This window comes from Neofelis nebulosa, chromosome 6, assembly GCF_028018385.1.
Source record: "Neofelis nebulosa isolate mNeoNeb1 chromosome 6, mNeoNeb1.pri, whole genome shotgun sequence".
Lineage (NCBI taxonomy): Eukaryota > Metazoa > Chordata > Mammalia > Carnivora > Felidae > Neofelis > Neofelis nebulosa.
The window spans coordinates 99,520,965-99,546,451 of record NC_080787.1 but is presented as its reverse complement, the minus strand read 5'-3'; the positions used below and the strand labels follow the sequence as shown (position 1 = coordinate 99,546,451).

The 25,487-nt window shown below is 40.2% G+C and overlaps 1 protein-coding gene across 2 annotated transcripts in view; it reads right to left on the bottom strand.

The window, feature by feature from the left end:
* Positions 1 to 9,928, bottom strand: part of CRYBG1 (crystallin beta-gamma domain containing 1) — a 191,700-nt gene extending 181,772 nt beyond the window's left edge. The window contains exon 1 of one of the 2 annotated variants that reach the window (XM_058734850.1): positions 9,706 to 9,928. In XM_058734850.1, the coding sequence (XP_058590833.1) occupies positions 9,706 to 9,923 (218 nt within the window). In that variant the 5' untranslated portion in view covers positions 9,924 to 9,928. The remainder of the gene's footprint in view (positions 1 to 9,705) is intronic. The other variant, XM_058734847.1, reaches the window with a different exon arrangement.
* Between the last annotated feature and the right edge of the window lie 15,559 nt (positions 9,929 to 25,487).

Here is a 25,487-nt window from a genome sequence, read left to right as displayed (position 1 = left end):
ATGCTTTCATAAGATATTTATAAATCTACCGGTATTATCAAAACATTTAAATGACAAATGATGAATAAAGTATATTACATGTCATAGTACCAGCATTACTTCAAGCCCCATTAAGGGAGTCCTTGCTTGGGTATAATACGAATAGACCCTATAATTTCAAATTGACATTTTGTTGTTATAAAATATGGCTGTGCAAGTTAAAAATATTTTTGTGAGAACAGGAATTCAGTTCTTTTTAGTGGGGTGTTTTGGTAGTCGGTGAAATACTAATTCTAGCAGAAACTCTGAAAGTAATTGATATGTCAATAACCACACTATAGTGTATATACACTAGCTGAATAACTCGTAACTCAATCTTGCAATCCATCTCATGGTTGTTGGCTTATGAAACAAGGGGAAGATTTCCAGGGGAATAGTCATCATGAAGTTAGATGAATCAGCTGGGCTCCTATCAAAGGTGGTTACAGGCCAGGAACAGGGAGGCACAGTCTACAATCCAAGAGAACCAAAAACAACAGCTGCCCAGAAATCAGAAAACCTGTTTCAGGCCCACCTCCTTCACCAGCATTGCATGTTTTGAACTTCAATCTCCTCATGTTTAAAATGTGGGCATGGGCCTACTGCACAGAGCCATTATGAGCTTCAGGTGGGATAAAATACCCCTAATGGTTTATAACCCTTCAAGTGTAGAGCCAAGATAAGGTAAAACTTGAATTTGTTGTCAGGGACCCCTCAGTGATAAATCAGGAAGTAAAACCAAAGGATTCAAGCAGCAGGACTTCTGGAGACCAAAAGTTAGAAGTGCTCCTTGCAGCTCAGCTTGAGGAATTCTGATATACCCCCTTGGCCTGGGCAGCAACTGTAAATTTTGAGGGTCGCCTGCCTTGCCTTGTACTGCTTGTGCCAAGACTTTGGGAGATGAAGGAGGGTATACAAACTAGGCCTACATCTTGGTTATGTTGTTTCCTGACAAAGGCTGGGCAGAAGCCCCAAACGCAGGATCTAGACACATTACTTTTGTATTACACACACTTTAAAATTTCTGCTTTAAAATTGTTTTTTTCTGGGGCACCTGGGTGGCTCAGTCAGTTAAGCATCCAACTCTTGGTTTCGGCTCAGGTCATGATCTCACAGTTCATGAGTTCAAGCCCTGCATCAGGCTCAGTGCTGACAGTGCAGAGTCTGCTTGTGATTCTCTCTCTCCCTCTCTCTCTCTGCCCCTGCCCTGCTCGTGCTATCTCTGTCTCTCTCAAAATAAATAAATAAGCTTAAAAATTGTTTTTTCTTCCAAGATTTTAATGTACTTATATTTCTATGAATTTACATACTTCTCTCTCTACTACTTAACATAAAAATTGTCTAGTACCAAAATTAACTTGATTTCCAATATATATTATGATTTCTTCTTGTGAAACCAAAGGCCTAAATATACTCATTGTGGGAATATAAAGGAGGCAGCATCAACCACAGTGATTTCAATTTGCAGTGATTAACCTCAGGACTCAAGACCACCAGGTGAAGAACCCCAGCCCCAGATCTTATGAGCTCTGTGATGCTGACTAAATTACCATACCCTCGTGTGCCTCATTTTTCCTCAAAATGGGGACAGTAATAGTACCTACCTCCCAGGGATGTTATTAATTAATTGCAGTGAGTTAATATTTGTAAAGCGCTTAGAACAGGGTCTAATATATACCATGTATGTTAAATAAACTGCATCTTTTAGCCAAATCTTGATGGACGACAATGTTTTCACAGACATGGTCTGAAGTTGTTATTATAAACCAAATGCTCCCTCTCATTTCTTATTTTATTTGGCATATGTTATTTTGTCTCTTGACTCCAGTCACAAGATTAAAGAACATCCAACTAGAGAATCCAAAGAACTATCAGGAGCTTATGCCACTCATTCACTAATTTGAAAAAGATGAGAAGGTGTATTATGTATGGTGTCTTTATATAACTATTAGCCAAATCTCTTGTACAAGCTGTTGCTACCTTCAGAATGCCATAACCCTAATTTCTAATAAATGAGATTCAGTTAGGGTTGCTGGTTTGAAATGGCACACAACAATACTAAATACAGCCAACACCCACTTTCTTCACCACAGAATATTTTGCCAAGTTTAACAGCAACTTACTTCTACTTGTTTAGTTGCCATCTATGGGAAGGCAAAAAACAAAAGGCACTTGTTAATTCTGTGTTTCATTTTTCTGAGTTAGCTACAGGTTCAGCCTGTACTCGTCTTGTCTATAACTTGTTGGTGAGAGGAGCTGGGGACACCACAATGGACTTTGGATTCTCTGAGTCACTTGTACATCCTTGGGGTCTCCTGGCACTTTGTCAAAATGTTCCCTTGTTATGAAGCGTCTCTGGTATTGCTTCATTTCCACTGAACAGGCCCATCCAGGAGATATGCAGTGCCATAAAGACAGCACTAAGCAGTACTCATTCTCTAGAATAAGACTTTTCATAAATCTGAATCCTTGGAGGTATTATGATGAGGCATTTGAGTCAGCCCAATGCAGCTGTATTCTAAGGGAGCTACAAATGGCTTTTCTTACCACCCCCCACACGTGTCAGACATTCATATACACTTTATCTTGAAAACTTACTTTGGGATAAGATATTGAATTCACATTTCAATTCCATCTTCGGAAAAAGCTGAGAATTCATTTTTCTGAAGTGAATATGTGGAAAGACAGCTGTTGGATGTGCCAGGCAATTTAGTATGAAAATAAAGATATTGTGTGTGTGTGTGTGTGTGTGTGTGTGTGTGTGTGTGTGTGTTTTAAGGAAGAACACCTGCTTTGAGAAAATAGGCAATGCTGGACTCTCCTTGAAAGAGACTCCAGAATCTCTTGACAAAGATTGAGTAGACACCAGGTTAGGTCTTTGGATCTGTAAATCTATCTAAAGAATGTTAAGAACCACTTATTTTCAGTCTATAATTTTAGAATGTCAACATCATGTTTACTTATAATTTCAGCCAAGGTTTCAAATGAGTATGTCACATTTCAAGCACAATCTTTCTTCCTAGATGTCAAAATATGACAGAAGAGCTGAATAATACAGTCTCAGGCTCTAGATATTTTAAGGAACTGGAGAAAATTATTTAAGCATAATCCGGAATACATGATTCTCTTTGTCTTAAATGCTACTATGAAGATAACAGTTTCCATGAGCACTGGGTATAGTTTAAGATGATTATAACCTCAAGAAGATTTGGAGCCTCTGATGATCTTCATATCAGAGGGAAAAAATTGTCGTTAATTATTCAATATGAGTAAAACATCTTCATCAGAGAAAAAAATTTCTGCTTCTTCAAATTTCTGATCCTTCTTCTGACCTCAGGACATTTTTTTTTTTTTTTAAATTTTTTTTTTTCAACATTTTTTTAATTTATTTTTGGGACAGAGAGAGACAGAGCATGAACGGGGGAGGGGCAGAGAGAGAGGGAGACACAGAATCGGAAACAGGCTCCAGGCTCCGAGCCATCAGCCCAGAGCCTGACGCGGGGCTCGAACTCACGGACCGCAAGATCGTGACCTGGCTGAAGTCGGACGCTTAACCGACTGTGCCACCCAGGCGCCCCTGACCTCAGGACATTTGATTAAATCTTATTTTAAAACTTATTTTTGACAGAGAGAGAAAGCTGGGAAGGGGCAGAGAGAGAGGGGGAGAGAATCCTAAGCAGGCTCTGTGCTGTCAGCAAAGAGCCCAACATGGGGCTCAATCTCAAAACTATGAGATCATGACCTGAGCTGAAATCGAGTTGGACACTCAACCGACTGAGCCACCCACTTGCCCCTAAATCTTCTATTTCTGCCCTTCATGCATCACCATATGCTACTTTATTCATTTTCATCTGTATGCTCCATTCTCCACTAGTGTGCAAGTTTCTTAGGAACTATGACCACTTCTGATTTCATTGTTCTATTTCGCAGTACCTGATATAGAATAAGTGCTCTGTAAGTGTTTGTTGGTTGTAAGAAACTTCTCTAGAATTTGATTGGTAAACATTTCAATAAGAAGATACAAAAAGGGGCACCTGGGTGGCTCAGTTGGTTAAGCGGTGGACTCTTGATCGAGGCTCAGGCCATGGTCTCACGGTTCATGGGATTGAGCCCATGTCAGGCTCTGTGCTGACAGCATGGAGCCTGCTGGGGATTCTCTCTCTACCTGTCTCTCTGCCCCTTCCCAGCATGTGCACACACTCTTGCACTCTCTCTCTAAATAAATAAAAATTTTAAAACTTATCATTTGATTTAAAAAAAAAAAAAGAAGATGCAGAAGGGAATTTGTGCCATAGAATAATCTGTCATTAATCCTAGAAAAATGATTTCATGAACAGAATCTGTAAATCTTTTGTACAGTAAGTACAACATGAAATGGAGATTAAGCATTATTTGATAAAAATTTCAAGGTAAACAGAAATACATGCAATTCAAGATTCAAATTGTCTTACCAGAAATCATTGTTTTAAATAAATAGATCAATTTTTTCTGCATGGACATCCCTGAAACACACTGACCCCTTAGGTGAACTCAACTTTAAGACAGACATGTGTTTTTCATATTCATAGTAAGATGGGCATTTTGAATGAATATTTGGAGTTAGAAAACGAATTTCAATATCTAGTATGTTTGCTGCATTGCTTTAATCATGGACGAATAGTAAAGCAGTGATTTACTGTCTTGTCCTTCCAAATAAGATTTATAACTAAAAGCTAAAAAAGAAAAAGTAAGTGAACCCAAGCCCAGCAGTTCTAAAGGTCTCCAAGAGCATGTACATCACTTACATATGGACTAAGAAGATCATGACTGAGAGTATAGAAATGGATAAAGTACTACAACAACAGAGAGAAGGGGGAAAGAGTCTATACTGAACACTGATGCCAAAATCACTTCAGGAGAAACTCCTCTAACTTCAAGTATAAAGTTTACCTTTTCCTTCCTCGCTCAGAGGTATTAAGACTTTTAAGTCACCGAATGCATAAAGGGCCACTCTTTTATAGACTAACAGGCACATCCAGATATCCAAAGGCACTTCAGGGCTTGACAGACCTAGTTACAACTCCTGGGCCTCTTAAGTTGCTTGACTCTACTTACAGTGTGAAAACAGATCTGTTAATGCTGCCTCCATTGCTCTGAAGACAAGAATCACAGCCGTCACGGCCCCTGTCGCTCTAGCTTCTACCACCTTTCATCTGTCCAGCACCTGCCTTGGGCTAGGCCCTGTGCCCTGTTTTACATGTATGATATCTAATCCTCTGAAAGCCCCATAAGGGAAGTGCTGGCATCTCCATTTCACAGGTGAGGAAGCTGAGGCTTCAGGAAACTTGGATCCAAATGGCAGAGGCAGACTTGAAACAGAGTCTGTCCAACACCACAGTCTCTGCCTTTTCCACTGCAGAGCTACTATTTTTAAGATACATATTTAAAAAAAAATTACTTTTATTTTTTAGAGAGAGTGAGGCAGGGGAAAGGAGCAGAGGGAGAGAAAATCTCAAGCAGGCTCCATGCTGAGTGTGGAGCCCTACACAGGGCTCGATCCCACAATCCTGGGATCATGACCTGAGCCGAAATCAACAGTGGGATACTCAATCGACTGAGCCACCCAGGCGCCCCTCAGAGCTACTATTTACTGGGCATCTGTTCTCTTCCAGGCGCCATTCCAGTTGCTGAAAATATATTAAGTCTCAAAAACAATGCTCAGAGGCAGGTTGCAGATCATGACACTGAAGTTAGACCAGGGAAGTAACTTCCCAAGAAGCTCACAGCTAGTAAATGACGGAGCTCAAATTTAAATTCCTGGCTCATCAGTGGTGAAATAAAACCTATAATTTCAAATTCTTGCCTTTGGCATAAGCTAAATAAGAAAAGTAACCCAGTATTAACCGGTTTAGATATAACATTGGATAAAACCGAACCAAACTAGCCATGTCCTTTATGTTAGAAAATAATTAAACCTGTTTAGAGTCCTAAACACCAACCCAGCCATAAAAGACTGAAAACTGGAATCCACTTTAAGTCATGAAGACTAACACTCTACAGTTCCAGAGTGCTTTCAAATAACGTTTTAAATAATTGTTCCTTTTCTGAAGGAATCAAACATTACTTTATCCTCACAACATTCTAGTGATATATCAGGAAATAAGTTGTTTTCTCTCCAGAGAAGGGAAAGGTCTGTTGAAGTACAGAAAAATGGGACTGTGTACTATCCAGAAACTTGAGCCCGCAAACCCTGACTTGGAGGTAGGTCTGTGCCCACCCAGTAAGGATGCTCTGCCCTCAGGCACTGGCTGCATTTTTCCTCCAAAGGAAATGAGGTCTGCAGATTTTCAGAGGATTACGAAGCTCCCCACCACTTGAGTTTGGCTCTTTGGCAGACAGCATTAATGCTTGCTTCTAGGTTTGGGGTTCAGTTTAGTTTAGGGGTAATCATTTTCACTTCACTGCATTGACCTTTAGCTAAGAGCTAAATAAAGGAAATTATAGAAGGAAGCACCATTTCCATCATATAGCAGAAAATAAACACATAAAATTACTACAGACAAGGAAGTATAGGCAAGATAGTAGTTAGAAAAAAGAGAAACAACCTTCCATTTACTGAGTGCTGAAGATGTGCCACTCACTGTTCTGAGCACTTGACATGTATCAACTTGTTCATTTTTATAACAACTCTTATTATGCCCCTTTTATGGATGACAAAACCAAGGCACAACTTGCCCAGGATGACATGGCTGTTACACTAAGTAGATGAACAGGGATTTAAACCCAGGTAGAGAATCCACACGCTGAACAAACTGTTTAAAAAATGGAGTATAATTCCAAGCTTGATAAACACGTGCCACTAATGGCTGCTAAGGTAAGTCCTGCCACAGGTCGCCCCACCCTATCCATATCCTGTCCACTGGACCTTTTAAGGCAAGACAATAATGGACTAGACAGGGGATGGGCTGCCCAGGAGCAGGAGAGCAACAGCTCTATTTCTATGAAAAAGAACATATTAACAGGGGCGCCTGGGTGGCTCAGTCGGTTAAGCGGCCGACTTCGGCTCAGGTCATGATCTCGCGGTCCGTGAGTTCGAGCCCCGCATTGGGCTCTGTGCTGACAGCTTGGAGCCTGAAGCCTGTTTCAGATTCTGTGTCTTCCTCTCTCTGACCCTCCCCCGTTCATGCTCTGTCTCTCTCTGTCTCAAAAATAAATAAACGTTAAAAAAAAAGAACATATTAACATGTTTTACCAAAAACGAGCTGAAAAAAAAGGGTGAATTTTAGGAAGAGAGACAGCAATGTTCAAATTATTTGACATGAAAAAAAATGACCATCATTGATTTTTAGAACATCTACACTAAAAGCTGAAAATATTGGCAGAATACAGAAATCTGACGACAATAGACTTTAAACCTTCTTTGGAGTGGTAAGCTCTTCCGGGAAGGGAAGCATTTTTTTCCCCCACCCAACCTTATTTTTTTCTATTTCTTCCACTAAGATCTTGGCATTTATAATGATGATGATGATGATGACGATGATGATTTTACATTTACTGAGTTTCTACTTTGTATCCAGAAGTGTGATAAGAGTTTCACATTTAAAACATAAACTCATCTGATACAACAGCTCTCCATAATCACTATTACTATTTTTCCATTTTCTGAATGAAGAAACTGAGACTCAGAAAGGTGAAGCAACTTGCACAAAGTCACACAGCCAGGATACAAATTCATTCTTGTTTGCTCTAAAAGCCCATAATAGTAATCATACATGTCCAGCAAAAACACGCGGCCACCTGACTGTCCCATCCCCATATAGAGACAAAGGCCACAGTGAGCGCTGCACGATTCGCTGAGTTCTACCACCTCAAGTCCTGGACAGAAGTAAATGGATGTGGTCCAGACCCCTCAAGAGAGCCACGCTGGCCAAGACTGACCAGAAACCTAAGTGTGCCTTAGACTGGAAACAGGTACACTCTCTCAGAAGTAAATACAATATTTATGGAGATGATCTAACTAGGAAAACATCCCAAAGACAGACCAGTATGTTTAGTTTGGGGAACATTTGTTAGTACAAAGTTCATCACAGCTCTGAGGGAAAGAATAAAGTGCTTCAAGACTGAATGAAAATACAAGCTACTTGAGAAGAGAAGCAAAAGTTCCTATTTTAAGTTTTAGTCTAAAATGGATTTGCATTTGAAAATATTGTCTATGGCTGTGTATGATTCCATTTTGATAGACAGGAAATGATGGGAGCATGTCAGAGGGGAAAAAACCATCAAGGAAATGTTTGAAGTATCTATGGAGGTAATTGGAAAAACACTTCAATGATGGGTACATCGTTATTAAGTAACATTTTTTCTAAAGAAATTTCAATTCGTAAGTGAGCACAGGAAGTCTTTGAATAAAGAAAAATATGTCCTATGACAACGAATTGTCACCATGGATGATAAAAATATGAGCAAAAATAAAATGCCTTCTCTCTCAGCACTCCTCTCCCATCCCCTCCCTCACACATACTCAGAACATCCTGAACCACCTGGACTTCTCAGCAAGTGCCATGGTCTTCCCAGTGTTGGTGATGCTTATAGTGCATCCTCAGCCTGGAAGTCGTGGCTCCTCCCCTTTTCTGTCTGATTAAACTACTCAGCCTTCCTCCTCCGGGAAGCCTTCCTGGGTCCCCTCTTCTGTGCTAACATCTATCATAGGATTCATCCCACTGTTTACTTGTCGGTCTCCACAAGAGACTAAGAATCCTTTGATTACAGAGATCACTCTCATTGCTTTTTATATCCCAGCACTTAGTTAAGGCGCCCAACACAGTTTTACTAAGCCAATAAAAATACATTGCAAAGTTAAGACTCTTTTAGAAATGAAAGGAAAATATATCTAAAATGCGAATTTTGCACTATTTTATTCTGGCCCTCATAGTTCCTAAGGGTGTACTTAAAAAATACGCACAGCAGGATTTACTGGATATTGCCAACTGTCCTTCATTAAAACTATCTTATACCCCCAAACCACAAAAACATATTGGTACTTCAAACAGATTATTGTTCAACGAATGTATCAATTCAAATAGTATAACAGTAATCATACAAAGTGTTGATAAAAATTTAAAGAGCATAGTGGCAGTTATATTTTAAATAACTAGGTGCTGCCTAGTGCTGCCTAGTTCTGACACTGATTCCAATGGGGACAAGCCATTCACCTTTTGGTTTCAGGTTCTCCACCCATAAAAATGGGGATAATATCACTGCCACTTCCTCCTCCTTTCGGATCCTATGAGGCCAATGGAGTCTGTAAGAGTGGAGATCTTCACTATTAATAAAGGCACCATTATCAAGGTTCCTATTCACTCAGGTGGCAATAATCCTTCGCTACCGCACCCCTTCTTAGCAGGTTAATAATGTCTTTTCTTGCATAAAGTCTTTGCCAGTCAAAACAAAAGGCACATGGGTGGGCACAAGTTCCTCTCGCTGGTGCTTGGTCTGAGCCAGAAGCCACGAGGACCGCAGAGGCCGCGTCTGTGCCCCTCTGGACCCCGTTACACCCCTGCCGGGTGAAACGGACTCTGGGCCTTTCCCCCGCTCCGGGTGGGGAAGAGCGCGGCTGCCGGTGGAGACGACTCGTGTCATGGGTCATCATAGCCCGGAGTAGCTTGGGGGAAAGGTCGTGCGACTCTAGGGCGCGGGAGAGGAGCTTACCTGGCTTCGCAGAGAGGCGCCGGGGGCGGGTGTGGAACGAACACCCCACAGTCCGACGGCGGAGGCTGCTGCTTCTTCTTGGAGCGCCAGATATGGAAAGGGGTGTGCTTCTTGGGGGTCCTGGACGGACCGGACTCCGCGTGGTCGCCCTGAGGTGGCGGCGACAGTGGCATCTTCTTGTCCGCCTCCTCCGCCGCCCGGCCCTTGTGGAAGAACATACCTGGGCGCCAGCTCGCCCGCCTTTCCCAGCGCGCCGTCGGACCCCGCCCCCTCGTCGCCGGTGCGGGGGACGGCAGAGGGTTAAAGGACGAGGACCGAGTAGCGCGCGAGCAGCCCGGCAGCCCGAGCCCTTAGGGCTCAGGCGACTGCTCGGCCGCGGCACAGCGCCCCCACGCGGCGAGGGCGGCACCCGGCGCGAACCCAGGTGCGGCGCGCGCGGTAGGAGCCACAGGTGGAGTCGACACGCCCCCGGTTCCCACCCTGGGGACGCCCGGCAGCCGTGGAGCAGCGACACCTGCTGGACTCCTGGGAACTACCTCTCCTGACACGGCATCGCCGGCTCTGGGCTGGGGGCCAGAGCTGGGTCGGATTTCGACGGCGCCCCTGGTACATGGGCCATCCGTCGCCTGCGGAATTGTTGGCCACTTGCGGCCTGTGTCAGGCTGGCGGGATGAGTGGCTTACCCAGAAGCCCCGCCTGAAGAAGGATGGGAGAGGTGCATCCCGTGGCCGGGCCACCCGGCAATTAGGACTGTTCCACTCTGACCTTTGGGTGGCTTGGGCAATGTCACATGTTGGCTGGCTTCCGTTCTTTTTTTGTAAACACGCGTGCCAACTCCTCTCCTCTCCCTTCAAGAGTCTAAGTAATTAATTTGTATTTGCATCTCATAAATCGCAAAAGGATAAAAAACAGAAGGGAATTGGGTATATTCCCCAATTCCCAAAGGGCTCCCTCACGGTGAATTAAATGCCAGTCCCATGAGGTTGTCATTATCTGCTTTACTGTTAATGGCTTTTCTTTTCTTAACCTCACAATTGTGATTAAATAGCAAAGAACTGATATTTAAGCAAAGGAAGCGCATGAGCAATTATTAGGGGGCATTATTAGAGTATAAAGAGCTCAAGAACCAAGCATTGCTGCTTAAAAATTAAATACAGTTCCAGTCAGTCCCTCTTATACTTCAATACCTTCTTTTCTCTTTACGGACCCAACTCATTCACTCACTCCTTCACTCATTCATTCACTCATTCATTCAAGGAACATTTATTTTTATTTAGGTTTTAAATACATTCTTATCCAGAAACAACCTACATACAGTAAAGCAAAGTATATAGCTCAAATGTTTACATATTATGTGGTTGGGGTGTAAAATGGTTTTAGTGAAGGACAGTTAACCTTGTCTCAGAAAATCCTTCTGTGTGTGGCTTTTAAATATGCCATTATAAAAATATAGAGTATTTCCAAAACTTCAGAAGTCTCTTCTGTCACCTTCTAGTGCCTTAGTGTCTGTCTTACTTCTGCAAAAGATAACCATCATTCTAAGCTTCATCACCAGAGGTTAATTTTGCCTCTTCTGGAAGTTCATGTAAGTGGCATCACAATATGTACTTTTCTTGTGTCCAATTTCTTTTGCTCAGTATTAGTCTATAAGAATCATCCATATTGTTGCACGTAGTTTTTCATTTTGAATAAGAAATATTGTGCACTCTTCTGTGATATGAATAGACCACAATTAATGTATCCAATCTGTGGTTGGGCATTTAGGTTGTTTGGGACTATTATGAATAAAGCTGATATAACATAAGCACTTTTGGGGGGATATATACCTAAGAGTTCAATCTCTGTGTTACAGGGTATACGAATGTGAACATGTGTAAATTTTTTTGCTAATGCTCAACATTACTAAAGTTTGCCAAGTAATTTTCCAAAAAGGTTGTCAGTTTATATTCCTTTCAGCAATGTTTGAAATTTACAGTTTTTCCACATTTTCATTAACACCTAATATTATCAATCCTTTTTATTTTGGCCATTCTGATGAGGGCGTAGTGGTTTCTCATTGCAATTTAAATTTATGTTTCCTCAAAAAACATTTATTGAGTTTATTTCATGCTGATTAAATGCCCAGCCCTGACTTGGCATGAGGTGAGTGAGACTGACAGGTACACAGATGACATACATCAAAAGGAAAGAGAATTAGCAGAGGAATGTACAAAGCGTTACGGGAGTTTGGAAACATTACTAACACAGCCTGGGAGTCTGGGAGGGAGGAAGAGGAGTGGTCTGCCGAGATTTATTATAAAAATGGTCCTTGAATTGATACTTAAAGGGCAAAGGGAACAGCAAGGAAAGGGGAAGAGAAGGGAAGAAGGAAGAAAGGGAAGCAAAGGGGGAGAAGGGAAGAGGGAAAAAGAGGAAATCTCATGCACACTTGCTCAAATATTTTCAAGTTCAGAGATTCCATCTTTTATTCCTGATTCCCCCAAACAGCATTCTTCAAGCTACTCCCCCTTTGAGCCACCAGTTCCAGATTTGTTCTACCAAATCTGGAACATATTTTGGTTAACACACTGTGCACAATGCATGCACATTATTTATTTATATATCTGTGTCTCATAGTAGCCTGAGAGAAACTTAAGGACATTTCTCATTAATTTTTATATTTTCAGGACATAAATGCTCATTAATTGAAATAATTACTCAAATAAATTGGTACACTAACTTAATTGGATACTTAGAATGTTTCAGGCACAGATCTTTTAGATTGTACACTTTGTTGTTTTCTTTTCTTTTTTTTCTCCAGGAGAGAGAGTGGGGGAAGGGGCAGAGAGAGAGGGAGAGCGAGAGAATCCCAAGCAGGCTCCATGAGAGGCTTGAACTCATGAACCGTGAGATGACTTGAGCTGAAATCAAGAATTGGATGTTTAACTGACTGAGCCACCCAGGCGCCCCTAGACTGTACACTTTGAAAAAGCAAAGATCCCGTGTGTCTTTTTCACTGTAATCTCTGCAATGACCAGCACAGTGCATGGCACAGAGTAGGCACTCAATGTATAATTTTAGTTGAATCATTAAGAAATCAGGTCTATGCATAGAAGCATAACATACAGTACTCATGATGAATCTAATGAGGGAAGCAAGCACCTTCATACTATACAACTTGATTAAATAAATTACAACTTGCACAATAAAACGCACTAAGTGTTCTAACCAAAGTGCTTCACTGTTTTTCAGTCCTTGAGAAACAGATCTACTTAGGCTTGTTTGGGCGACGAATTAATTTATCCCAGCATTTAGGTGGCTCACGGGATATCCCACAGAGCCAGAGAGCCAGACCCTGAAACCCATCTATGTCCAGCCACCACAGAGAGCCGGTCTAGCAACACTGCTCTCCCCTCTCAGCACAAGGAGCTTCACACAGGCAGTGCTGTTCCTATCACCCCAAGAATCAAAGGCCTGTTCCAATCACTCTCGATAGACGATCAGCCTCCCCCCCTCACCCCACTTACACATGTACTGTAAAAGGAGTAAGAGTTTCTAAAAGAAGAGTTTTATGAAGGCATATCTGATGTGGGGAGTCTGGGTCATTTAACAGCTTCCTAGCTGCAAGGGAAATTAAAGTTTTCTGGATTTTGCTTCAGAGAGATGAAATTCATGTGGCTGAAAATTTGCCAAACGTAGCACATCCCATAGCACATAACACAGTCTATGCCCTCAAAAGCATGAAACATGGTCACTGCCAGAGGAAAGGGCAAAAGGCTATGGGAACACAGAAGTGACTAACTCTGTATGGCTCAGGGAAGTCATTAGCAAGGAGGTGACTGGTTTATGAGCTGTGCTGATGAATAAGAAGTTACCAGATGGAGAAGGAAGGGCCGGCAATCCAGGAAGAGTAAACAACATGGGCCAAGTCCCAGGATTGTGAAAGGGTGTGCGTTGTTGGTGGCAAGTGGTGAGAAGCTTAGTGAGGTTGGGGAGAAGGAGGATGGGGTGGGGCAGAGTGGCAGGAGATGACAACGGTGGAATTAGGTGGGGCCAGATGGCTAAGCACTCGTTAAGCCATATGCTTTTAAGGAATTAGCTTTCAGGCAATAGGGACTGAGGATACATTTTTAAGTCGAGGAGTGACATAAACAAATTTGGGTTTTATAAAGTGTACCCTGAATGGAGTGGAGCAGGGTGAAACTAACTGAGGAAGACCAGGTAGGAAGTTGCTACAAGAAGTCAGGTGAGGGCGATAGGAGCCCACGCCAAAGCAGTCGGGTGGGAATCGAGAGGAGGGTACATGTAGGAGATGGAATCACTAGGAATTGTGATGAACAAAGAAGGAGAAGCAGTCACGGATGACTATGCAATTAGGTTTCCAGGTTAGGTAAATGGACGGAGGTGAAACCATTAACTAAAAAACAGTAAAACAGGAGAAAGAGTAGGTCATGAAAATAAATTTGGTTTTGAACATTTGAGGCTGAAGTGCTTGGTGGCTATATGAGCAGAGATTTCTAAGAACTCATTGAAAAAGGTGGTTCTGGAGGTCACAGGTCGAAGCTACGTGTCATTGAACAGGTGGGAGTTGATGCCATGAAATTGAATAAGATCACCCAGGGCAAATGTGTAGAACAAGGAGGAACAAGGTCAAAACTCTGAATAATGCTAACATTTAACTCACACTAACATTAAGACGTAGGAGGGTGGGGCGCCTGGGTGGCGCAGTCGGTTAAGCGTCCGACTTCAGCCAGGTCACGATCTCGCGGTCCGTGAGTTCGAGCTCCGCGTCAGGCTCTGGGCTGATGGCTCGGAGCCTGGAGCCTGTTTCCTATTCTGTGTCTCCCTCTCTCTCTGCCCCTCCCCCGTTCATGCTCTGTCTCTCTCTGTCCCAAAAATAAAAAAAAATAAAAAAAATAAAAATAAAAAAGACGTAGGAGGATATCTGGCACAGAGTGTATCCCTTTGGCAAGGTCATGTTGTTTCTGTCTTTAGGATTTTACTGAATAGGTAGAGGTGGGGTCCTCTTATCTATCTTATCATGCCCTTCACACTCCTCTCCTTCTATCCAGCAATTGGAGGTCCATCTCTAATCTCCTCTCATCCTCCAAGAGGCCAACTCCCTCTAACCTACAGTGATTATTTTTTTCTTTCTCTAGACTTCTGTTACACTTTCTATCTGAATTTAAGTTGACATTATGGTAGATTGTAAAAATGCCCACAATTCTCCACTCTTTCCATAAAGAAGCAGGGTCTCTTTTCTCACTCCCTAAATCTGGGTTGGCTGTGCCTTATTTTGGTAAATGAAACGTTAGCACAAGTAATGCAAGGAGTACTTGAAAAGATCTTGCACACTGGGCTTACCTCCTTGCTTCTCTTGGAATCTTACTGCTATATGAACATGCCTAGATTAGCCTGCTAGATGATAAGAGATGCGTGGCCAAGTCACCCCCATCACTCCCTTCTAACAGAGAGCCACCTGTCACAAATGTGAGTGAGACCATTTGGGATAAGCCAGTCCCATTTAAATCACCAACTGGTCATTGACACATGGAAGAGACTATTAGAGATTAGTGGAAGCTGTCCCAGACCAGAACTGCCCAGCAGAATCATGAGCTAACCAAATGGTTGTTTTAAGCCACTAGGTGTTGTTGTTGTTTGTCTAAAAATATTTGTTGCAGAAAAAAAAAAAATAGTGACCTGGCATAAGGTCAATAAAGAGCCAACTCAGTTGCAAACACCATTTGTATTTTAATGTCAGAGATATAAAATGAATGGAAGCTGTGGAAAATCCTGAGCTCTCACATAAAGATTCAATTATATTCAAACTACTTAATAAGAAAATGCGTCTCAGCCCAAAGCAGTCACAAAGTGTTTACTTGAATTGGACCGATTAAAATCTACTTAAAAATCATTTAAAGAGGTGGAACTGGGAATCCTCAAACTGGCCTTAATATCACCACCATTTTTACAGTACACTTGTACTATATTAGAAAGATAGTGTTCAATTAAGTCACTAAATTTTGAGGTAGTTTGTTATGCAGCAATAGGTATTAGAAAACTAATCAGATACTAGCAGATTAAAATCTGTTCCCTTCAACTACTATTTAGGTGAGGTCATATTCTTGAAGTCTCCAACGTACAAATTAGCTGTACTTTGTAAGTCAGTTATTTGAAATTTGGAATACATTGCCTCATGGAAACAGATTTATTTAGAGGTCCACTTCATACCCTAGCCCACAGGAGTCAATTTAACATATGATGGAGCCCAAATACCTTATTTTAATGCAAAGCCATAGAACATAATTCTCTTAGTAGTAGTGTTGACTTGGGGCGCCTGGGTGGGTTAATTGGTTAAGCATCTGATTCTTGATTTTGACTCAGGTCATGATCTCATGGTGGTGAGATCAAGTTCACACCAGGTAAGTGTCCATAAATAGTTGAATGGATAAAGAATATGTGGTATGTATACACACTGGAATATTACTTAGCCATAAAAAGGAATGAGATCTTGCCGTTCATGACAACCCGGCTGGACCTAGAAGGTATTATGCTGAGTGAAATAATTCAGAGAAACAACTACAAGATGATTTCACTTATATGTGGAATTTAAAAAACAGAACAAATGAGCAAGTAAACAAAAAACCAAAACAGAAACAAATTCATAAATACAGAGAGCAAACTGATGGTTGCCAGAGGGAAAGGGGTGAGGAGGATAGACAAAGTAGGTAAAGGGATTAACAGGCACAAACTTCCAGTCATAAAATAAATAAGTTATGGGGATGAAAGGAAAGCATAGGGAATACAATAATATTGTAATAATTGTGCATAGTGAGATAGTAACTACACTTACCGTGATGAGCATTTTGTAATATAATTGTCATCTCACTATGTTGTACACCTGAAACATAAATAATATTTTATGTCAACTATACTTCAGTAAAACAAAAAAAAACTTAGCACTCAACAAAATACAGTTTACAATGTTCTATATCCAGTAAAAATTACTAGACAGATAAAGAGGTAGGTAAATAAGGTTCATAAGCAGGGGAAAATTCAGTCAGTAGAAACTCATCCAGAAATGACAAAGACGATGGAAATAATATACAAAGCTTAAAACCATTATTGTAAATATTCCCAAGCATTTAAAGGAAAACATGAACATAACGAAAGAAAGGAAAAATAGAGAAAAGAATCAAATGAAATGTCTAAAGGTGAAAAAAAATGTCATATCTAAAATGAAAAAACAGGGGCGCCTGGATAGCTCAGTTGGTTGAGTGTCCAACTTCGGCTCAGGTCATGATCTCAGTTGGCGAGTTCGAGCCCGGCATTGGGCTCTGTGCTGACAGCTCAGAGCCTGGAGCCTGCTTCGGATTCTGTGTCTCCCTCTCTCTCTGCCCTTCCCCTGCTTGCACTCTGTTTCTGTCTCTCTCTCTCTCTCAAAAATAAATAAACATTAAAATAAAATTTAAGTGCAGAAAAAAAATGATTCACCTAGGATTTCTTATCCAGTGAAAATATTCTTTGAAAATGAAGACAAAAATTAAGATACACTTAGAGAAACAAAATCTGAGAGAATGTATCACCAGTAGACCTGCACTATAAAAAAATAAAAATATTAAAAATAATAAATAAATAAAATATTAAAGGAAGTTCTTCAGCTGAAGGAAAATGATTATCAGACAGAACGTAGATCTGTTATTATCAGAGAGAACATAGATCTATATGAAAGAATGAAAGCATATTAGAAATGATAACTATATGGGTAACTACAAAAGACATTTTTTTCTCATTTAAAAATTTGTACAAGAGAGCTGACTAGAGTAAAAATAATAGCAATGTACTGAGAAGTTTATGACATACTTAAAAGTAAAGTTAGGACAAAAATAGCACAAAGGAGCAGAGGTGGGAAATGGAGGCATGGGGGGAGGAGGAAGGAAGAGAGAGAGAGAAAAGTACAATGAACCCCCATATACTTTTCACTCTGGCTCATCAATTGTTCAAAATTTGCCACTTTTATTTTTTCTCTCTCTCTCATGTGTTAATTCAGCAAATTTTCGTTGAATTATTTGAAGATAGTATGCTGACATGAAGATACTTCACCCATAAATACTTCAACGTGTGTCTCTTAAGTACACGGATAATCGTCTACATAACCATGATACAATTACCACACTCAGAAAATATAACATCATTATAATACTGTCATCTAATATAAGTTCATATTACATATTCCCAACTGTCCATAGACCACATGTTTTGAATCCAAAATTGAGAATCCCTCCCAGAAGGAAGTTCCCCAGCACTAGGATTGTATCTTTCATGTTCCTGTCACCTCTCTGGCACCACAAAAACAAAACTTGGTTTACTCTCATCTCTACCGAATTTCAGCTATTCTTTTGTGTGAATGTTTCCAAGTCAGGTGTCCATTTGCACTTATTTCTGTGACTTAATATTTATTTGGGTATTTCTTGGGTTACAGTCCACTTCTCCCATGAGAATGTTTCACAGGGTAGAGATTGTTTCCCTCTAACCTCAAATGTATTCCCGGAATTTAGCAAGTGTTTGTCACATAATAGGTGTTCAATAAATATTTTGGGAATGAATGAATGAATGAATGAAGTGTTTAAGTTGTGGAAATACCTCTATTTCTTTTATGTTTCTCTGCATGCCATGGAAGGGGCCCTCTGTGGGAATGTAAAAGGTCCTTGTTAACAGAAAATACTCAACTGTTCAATTTCACTGTTCCTTTTGTACTTTCCTTCAACATTTAGAGAGCAGAAAAGGAATATAGGGAATATTGGATTTGATCTCCAAATCAGTACACCAAAATGTAAGAATCTAGTTAACTATGGAGAGAACTTATTTCTGTGGCAAAGGAAGAAAATTTTTTTCATAATTTTGATACAGCCCTCTAGAAAAATTATTTACTATGCATTTCCTAAGTGTCAAACACTGTGCTAAATACTTTACATGCATTTTCAAATTTTATTGTTTTATTTTTTAAAGTCAGATTTATTGAAGTATACTTGACATTCAGTAAAATTCATAGTTTTTTTGTGTACACTTGTGTGAATTTTAACAACCTCACAAAGTTGTGTAACTATCATCATAATCATCACCTCTTATGTCCCTTTTACACATGTTATTTAATCCTCCTAACTACTTTTTTCAGGTATTTATATTCACCATTCTTATTCTGGGAGGAAGAAAAACTAAGGCTAAATGCAACTGAGTAACTTATGTAGGATACATAGTAGGTGGCAGGGCTTGGACACCACACAAGGTCTGTTTGACTCTGAATCTCAGGATTCAAGTAGTTGGGGTCCCATTATTAACCTGTGGTATTCCATTTGTCCAGCGTTGAATTTCCCATTTGGTTATACAATGGAATGACCATAGGCCTGTGGCAACAAGAGGAAATTAAAGTGATCCTTTAAAACATGCAAAGGATACAGTAAATGAATTACAAGATGAATATTATGTCAAATTAGAGATACACACTATCTTTTTAAAAAAAAATTTTTTTAATGTTTATTTTTAGAGAGAGGGAGAGCACACATACAACCGGGGGAGGGGCAGAGAGAAAGGGAGACAGAATTCTGGACAGGTTCCGTGCTGTCAGCACAAAGCCAGAAGCAGGGCTCGAATCCACAAATCCTGAGATCAAGACCTCATCTGAAGTAGGATGCTCAACTGACTGAGCCCTCCAAGCGCCCCTGTATACTTTCTCTTCACACAAGATTAAAGCAAGTAAATTTTTAGCTCATTAATATGGTAGTAAACACTTGTTTAGTTTGAATTTTAACTTCACTTCACAATTGAGGACTCCATGAGTCCCTTGCATCTAGAAATGCGCTAGGATAAAATTTGGGGTTTGGTGACTGCCTGACATGTCGGACCCAGATAGTTCCTGTCCTCATGCAGCTTACCGTCAAGTTTCACAGATAAAATGATTATCTGCCTTATGACTTTATTCAGCATTCTGACATGATGGTAGTTATAGCTAGATCCTGGCTCTGCTCTGGCCTCCCTGATTTCCAAAACCCTCTCTACCAACAGTGGCAAAAGTGAAAAAGCAGCAGAAGCCAGAGGTCAACCAGAAGGTCAGAGCCACCTTTATCACACCCTTGCATGAAGTCAGCCTCAAGCTGTAGGAAACAACTAAGTAGTTCACGGCTAAAACCTGGTCTGTTTTAGAAATACATAAGCTAATAATCCTTAAAACATGGAATATAAAATATGTTGTCCCTCCTCAAAGTTGAAACTCCAGAAGGCCACACACTTGTTGAGCAACAATGTAATCACTCAGAGCATCAACAAAACTCTTTTGCAATTGCCTTTAAGCCTTTTATATTTTATCAAGAAAGCTTTTAGTGCTAGAAGTAGACCAATATTTCCATTGCACAATCTAATGCCAAATATGTTGCCTTGAGCTAATTATGTATACATATTCAGCACATATGTTTGTACCTAGATGTTTGCTTATAGTCACAAAATTTTGTTATTCTCCAATCTATTCTACATTCAATCAAACCTCTGCGGTGTCTGGTGATGCTGTTATTACAAACATCATTGCCATTAACCGACTTTGAGTCCTAGGAGACGCCTGCTGAAGATTATCCCCTTCATTGGTATATTATGAATATTAATGCTAGAATAAATTTAAGAATGCCTAGAGAGAGTGGTTCATTAGTTAATTATAGACAATCCTCACTACATGAATAAAGCCTGAGTACATGATTTAGATATGGAGATTTAATGTAATAGAATGATCATACATCATGTTTATTTCAGTACATTTAATGACAGCAAATTTATTTTTCAAGGATAATTTTTTTTAACATAGAGTAGAGGTATCTAAAGCCAAAAATAGTTAATAAAGTAGATGATCCAAATAAGTTACTTGTTTTTTTTTTTTTTTCCGGGGGGAGAGTATAAAAATTAGCTGTTTATAAAGTAATGTGAATTGTTTTCCTTGTGCATTTCTTTAACTAGGTTTAAAGGCAATTGCAAAAGAGTTTTGTTGATGCTCTTAGAAATTTCATTATTGTTCAACAAGTAAGTTGTCTTCTGGAGTTTCAACTTTGCGAAAGGACAACATATTTTATATTGTTATGTTTGCTTGAAAAGGTCACCCAACTTTATAATTATACCTTTTTTTTAAGTTTATTTATTTTGAGAGAGAGAGGGAGAGAGATAATCCCAAGCAGGCTCCATGCTGTCAGCATAGAGCCCAATGCGGGGCTTGATCTCACGAACCATGAGATCATGACTTGAGTTGAAATTAAGGGTTGGACTCTTAACTGACTGAGCCACCCAAGTGCCCCTATAGTTATACCTTTAAGCTAATGGCCTTAATTCAAGAAGCTAATTTTGTCTGTAAAGAGAATTGGGAACCTGGGAGTTAACCCTGGAATTTTTAATATATGCATCCTTAGTCAATCAATAAGCATGGTTCAGGGCACCATTAAGTGCTATGTGGGACCCAAAGTATCTTTTAGGAATTTAACATCTAGTTTAACATAGGACTAGTAAATATGAAATGATTTGATGACAAAATAAAGAAGTTGTTGCTTTGATGTGAGTTTTTAATTATTATTTTATCATTAGCTTACTAATTGAATGAATAAAACTAATAAATTTCATTTTTTTTTCTATTCCTTGGGTGGACCTTAATCTACTATTACTCCTTCTCTCTTCCTTTCATGGCCTAAATAGCTAGTCAGGACAACACCCATACCTTATTTACTGAAACATTCAAATTGTTTGGACGAGGCCTATCCTGCAACTAACTAACACATGATAGATTTACATACCACATAGGTTAAGCATTGCCCTTCCATAGTAAATTGAGAACATTATGTAATTATTCCATATGAGTGAGGATTTTGCAAGAGAGGACATAATTATTATATGAAGAAATGAAATGAAATTAATACTTCTCATTTGTATTGTTTACTAACTTGTATGAACTACATATTCCTGGATTTTTAATTCATATTTGCCATTTTCTGAACAAGGATTTAAGACAGGTGAGTGAAGTGTAGATAATACATAAGCAATGGGCTGTGTAGGTTGGTTTCTGTACTCAGAACTTAGAATATAATTTTATACCCTGTAGTAATAACATAATAAAAGTGGTTTAAATGTTTAAGCAACCACCTTCAAACACTGCTTACCTTGATAGTTGTGGGTAATATACATGAGTGAAGTTAATCCAGGAGTTTCTATAATTTCATGTCCAGAACAATCCATATCAATGTGGGCTGATTGTTCTGACTAAAAGGACCAGGCAATTCAAAGCAAAAGTTAGTGTAATTGATTTTCCTCCTACTGAATTGACATTGGCTATGATGTACCAATTACCTAAATTATTGGACTCTAGATTCATGCCCATTATATCAGATCTGAAACAGGTTGTCATTTTGTTGTATTATTTTTTAAAGGTTTTTAATTTTTTTTAATGTTTATTGATTTTTGAGAGAGAGAGAGAGAGAGAGAGAGAGAGAGATACAGTTTGAGCTGGGGAGGGGCAGAGAGAGAGGAAGATACAGAATCAGAAACAGGCTCCAGGCTCTGAGCTGTCAGCACAGAGCCTGACACGGTGCTCGAACTCACGAACGAGGAGATCATGACCTGAGACACCTAGACACCCTAAGATTTTATTTTTAAGTAATCGCTGCCCCCAATGTTGGGCTCAAACTCACTATTCTGAGATCAAGAGTCACATGCTCCTCTGACTGAGCTAGCCAGGTGCCCCAGATTGTCATTTTAAAAAGTAGAATTAAAGGGCACCTGGGTGGCTGAGTCAGTTAAGTGTCCAACTTTGGCTCGGGTCATGATCTCACGGTTCGTGGGTTCTAGCTCCGTGTCAGTCTCTGTGTTGACAGCTCAAAGCCTGGGACCTGCTTCAGATTCTGGGTCTCCCTCTCTCTCTGTCCTTCCCCCACTGGTGCTCTGTCTCTCTCTTTCAAAAATAAATAAACATTTTTTAAAAAAGTAGAATTAAATGAGGTCATGTAGTAGACATGGTTATGTAGCCCAATATCCATGTCTCCTTCTTTAAAACATTTGATTATATCTGAGATGAGAAATGTACCCAACTAAAAATACTTGATATTCCAGTCTCTCTTCCAGATGGGAGTGTCCATTTGACACCATTTGGCCTAAGAGATAAGATGGATGCCCCTGGGCTGGGTTTGCCTTCCTAAATAAAGTAGTAACCCTTTAAGAGGAAAAAGTCTCTGGCCTGCATCCTTTTCATTTTCTTGTCTTCTTCCCTTCTGGGATATGAATGTTATGCCAAAGAAGCATCTTATAAATCCATCTTATGACCCAAGAGATGGTGGGGCGGGAAGACAGAAGTATCCTGCGACAATGATGCCATCATGGAGCCATTTCCCCAGCCCTAGTTATTTACCTCTAGGTTTCTAATGTGAGAAATAATACATTTCTATTTTGGTTGAGTTTTCTGCCATCTTCAAATTACACAGGCTAAAAGCATAAGAGACTCTTAAAAACTGAGAACAAACTGAGGGTTGATGGCGGGTGGGAGGGAGAGGAGGGTGGGTGATGGGTATTGAGGAGGGCACCTTTTGGGATGAGCACTGGGTGCTGTATGGAAACCAATTTGACGATAAATTTCATATATTGAAAAAAAAACAACAACAAATTACACAGGCTATAAAAGTGCCCTAACTGGTTGACCAAAAAATGGTAGCTGTTCTCTGTGAGATTTGGTGAATAGGAAACATTTTAGGAAAGCTTTAATTAATTAATAAATTGATATGAAAACACATGAGAGAGGGGAGGCTGGCTGGCTCAGCCAGTAGAGCATGTGACTCTTGATCTCAAGGTTGTGAGTTTGAGCCCCATGATGAGTGCAGAGATTACTTAAAAAATTAAAAAGGAAAAACAGGTGAGAGAATCTAATAGCAGGGAGGTAAAAGCAATGATATTATTAATAATTATTATTATAGTTAATCTTTATTGAGTGGTTACCATATGCCAGGCACTGTGTTACGTGTTACATGTATGGTATCTATATCTCACTTATTACTTTCAGCAATCCTATGGGGTAGCACTAGAGTTATCCCTATTTTACAGGTAAGAGGAATGAAGCTTGGAAAATTTAAATAATTTGCCTTCGGTTACACAGCTAATTGGTGGTAGGGCTGAGATTCTGGTTTTTTGTTTTGTTTGTTTGTTTGTTTGTTTGTTTGTCTGTCAGGAGGTTGGTTCCATCTGAGACCTCTCATGGCTTCCTTCTCATTGTGTCCTCACATGTCATCTGTGTGTTTGTGTCCTAATATTCTCTACTCATGAGGATACCAGTCGTAGTGGATTAAGGCCCACCCTAAAGAACTCATGTTAACTTAATCCCCAAATAGTGTGTCACATCCTCAGGTGCTGGGGGTTAGGGCTTCGCCTGGCCTGGGATTCTTAACATCATGCTGTGTCTCTCCTGAATCTTCCCTTCTTCCCACAACTCCATAGCCAGATAAGAAGATTATGCCCAAATATAAAGGGACAGGATGGGAATTTGACTCAGTCCAGGAATAAGTGGGCAAAGATTAGTAGCAGAAGAGAGTTGCCCAAAAAGAAGTAGAGGAGAAAGCATTAGCTCACAAAACAACATCCTGCTTTCTAAATGAGTCTCAGATTATGATATGTAGGCAACAAAAAGCAAGGCAGGAGCAATTCGTGATGAACAGAATTAACTGTTAATTCCTAAATATGAGTAAATGAGTGCCAGGAACAAGAGAAATCTGAAAAGGAGGAGGAATGGTCTGAAATCGTCACTAGGAGAGGCAAAGTTATAGACTGCCCTGAAGAGCTTCTTGATTGAGAAGGGTAGTTTACAGAATTGGACTGACTTGTACTTACACTGATGTGTATGCACTAAACGATAGTATGTGCTCACTAAAGTGTAGTTGTGACCAAGAGAATATCCCTCACAGACCTCTAGGTGTGAGTGAAAGTGGTTAACCAAGGGCCCAAGGTGAACTCTGAAATCCACGTTTCCCACATGCTGCTCATGGCCAAGGCCAATGAATGAATGTGGCCCAGACTCTAAGGCAGTCCTAATCCTAGGAGACACCCTCTCCCTTGATTGACGACTTTGGCTTGAGGATTCTTCAACATTCCTTGCTATGCCTTCCTTAGGCTGCAATAGCTGACTGATGGCTTTCCAGGCCCCTTCCTGTGCCCACTCCCCAATTTTCTATCACAAGGATTTCTCCTAATAAAACCTTTGCAAATTTGATATCCTTTCATACTCTTTTGGTATCTGCCTCTGGGAGGACCAGACTAACACAAGTGATAAACGATTTCCTAAGAAAATGTCTTCAGTCTGGACTTAGCTCTCAAAATCTAGATGTCTTTAGATGTTACCAAAAATTTACACAAGGATTCGTCACAGGCAAGCTCCATTTTGTATGCTGTCTTGGCATGAACCATAACTGAAACCCCAGCCCCCCTCATACACACTCTCCATCTAATCAGTAACTATTTCTCCTTCCCATCCCACCCCCACTACCTTTCTTGTCATTTTTCAGTTGACTGTAGTAGCTTTTCAGGTGTTCCCATTGCCCCCAGAGGCATCTCTGTCAAAACACCCTTGGTGTTGTGGTCTGAGGAAGCTTCTAAAACCACAACTCTGATCATATCACGCCCTTAATTGAGACCCTTCAATACATCTCTGTGGTTACAGCGGCAGCTTTAGAACCTTCCGGAGGTGACCCACTGGAAGAAAGAAATTCTACATCACAGCACAATGCACACATACTTATATAGGATAT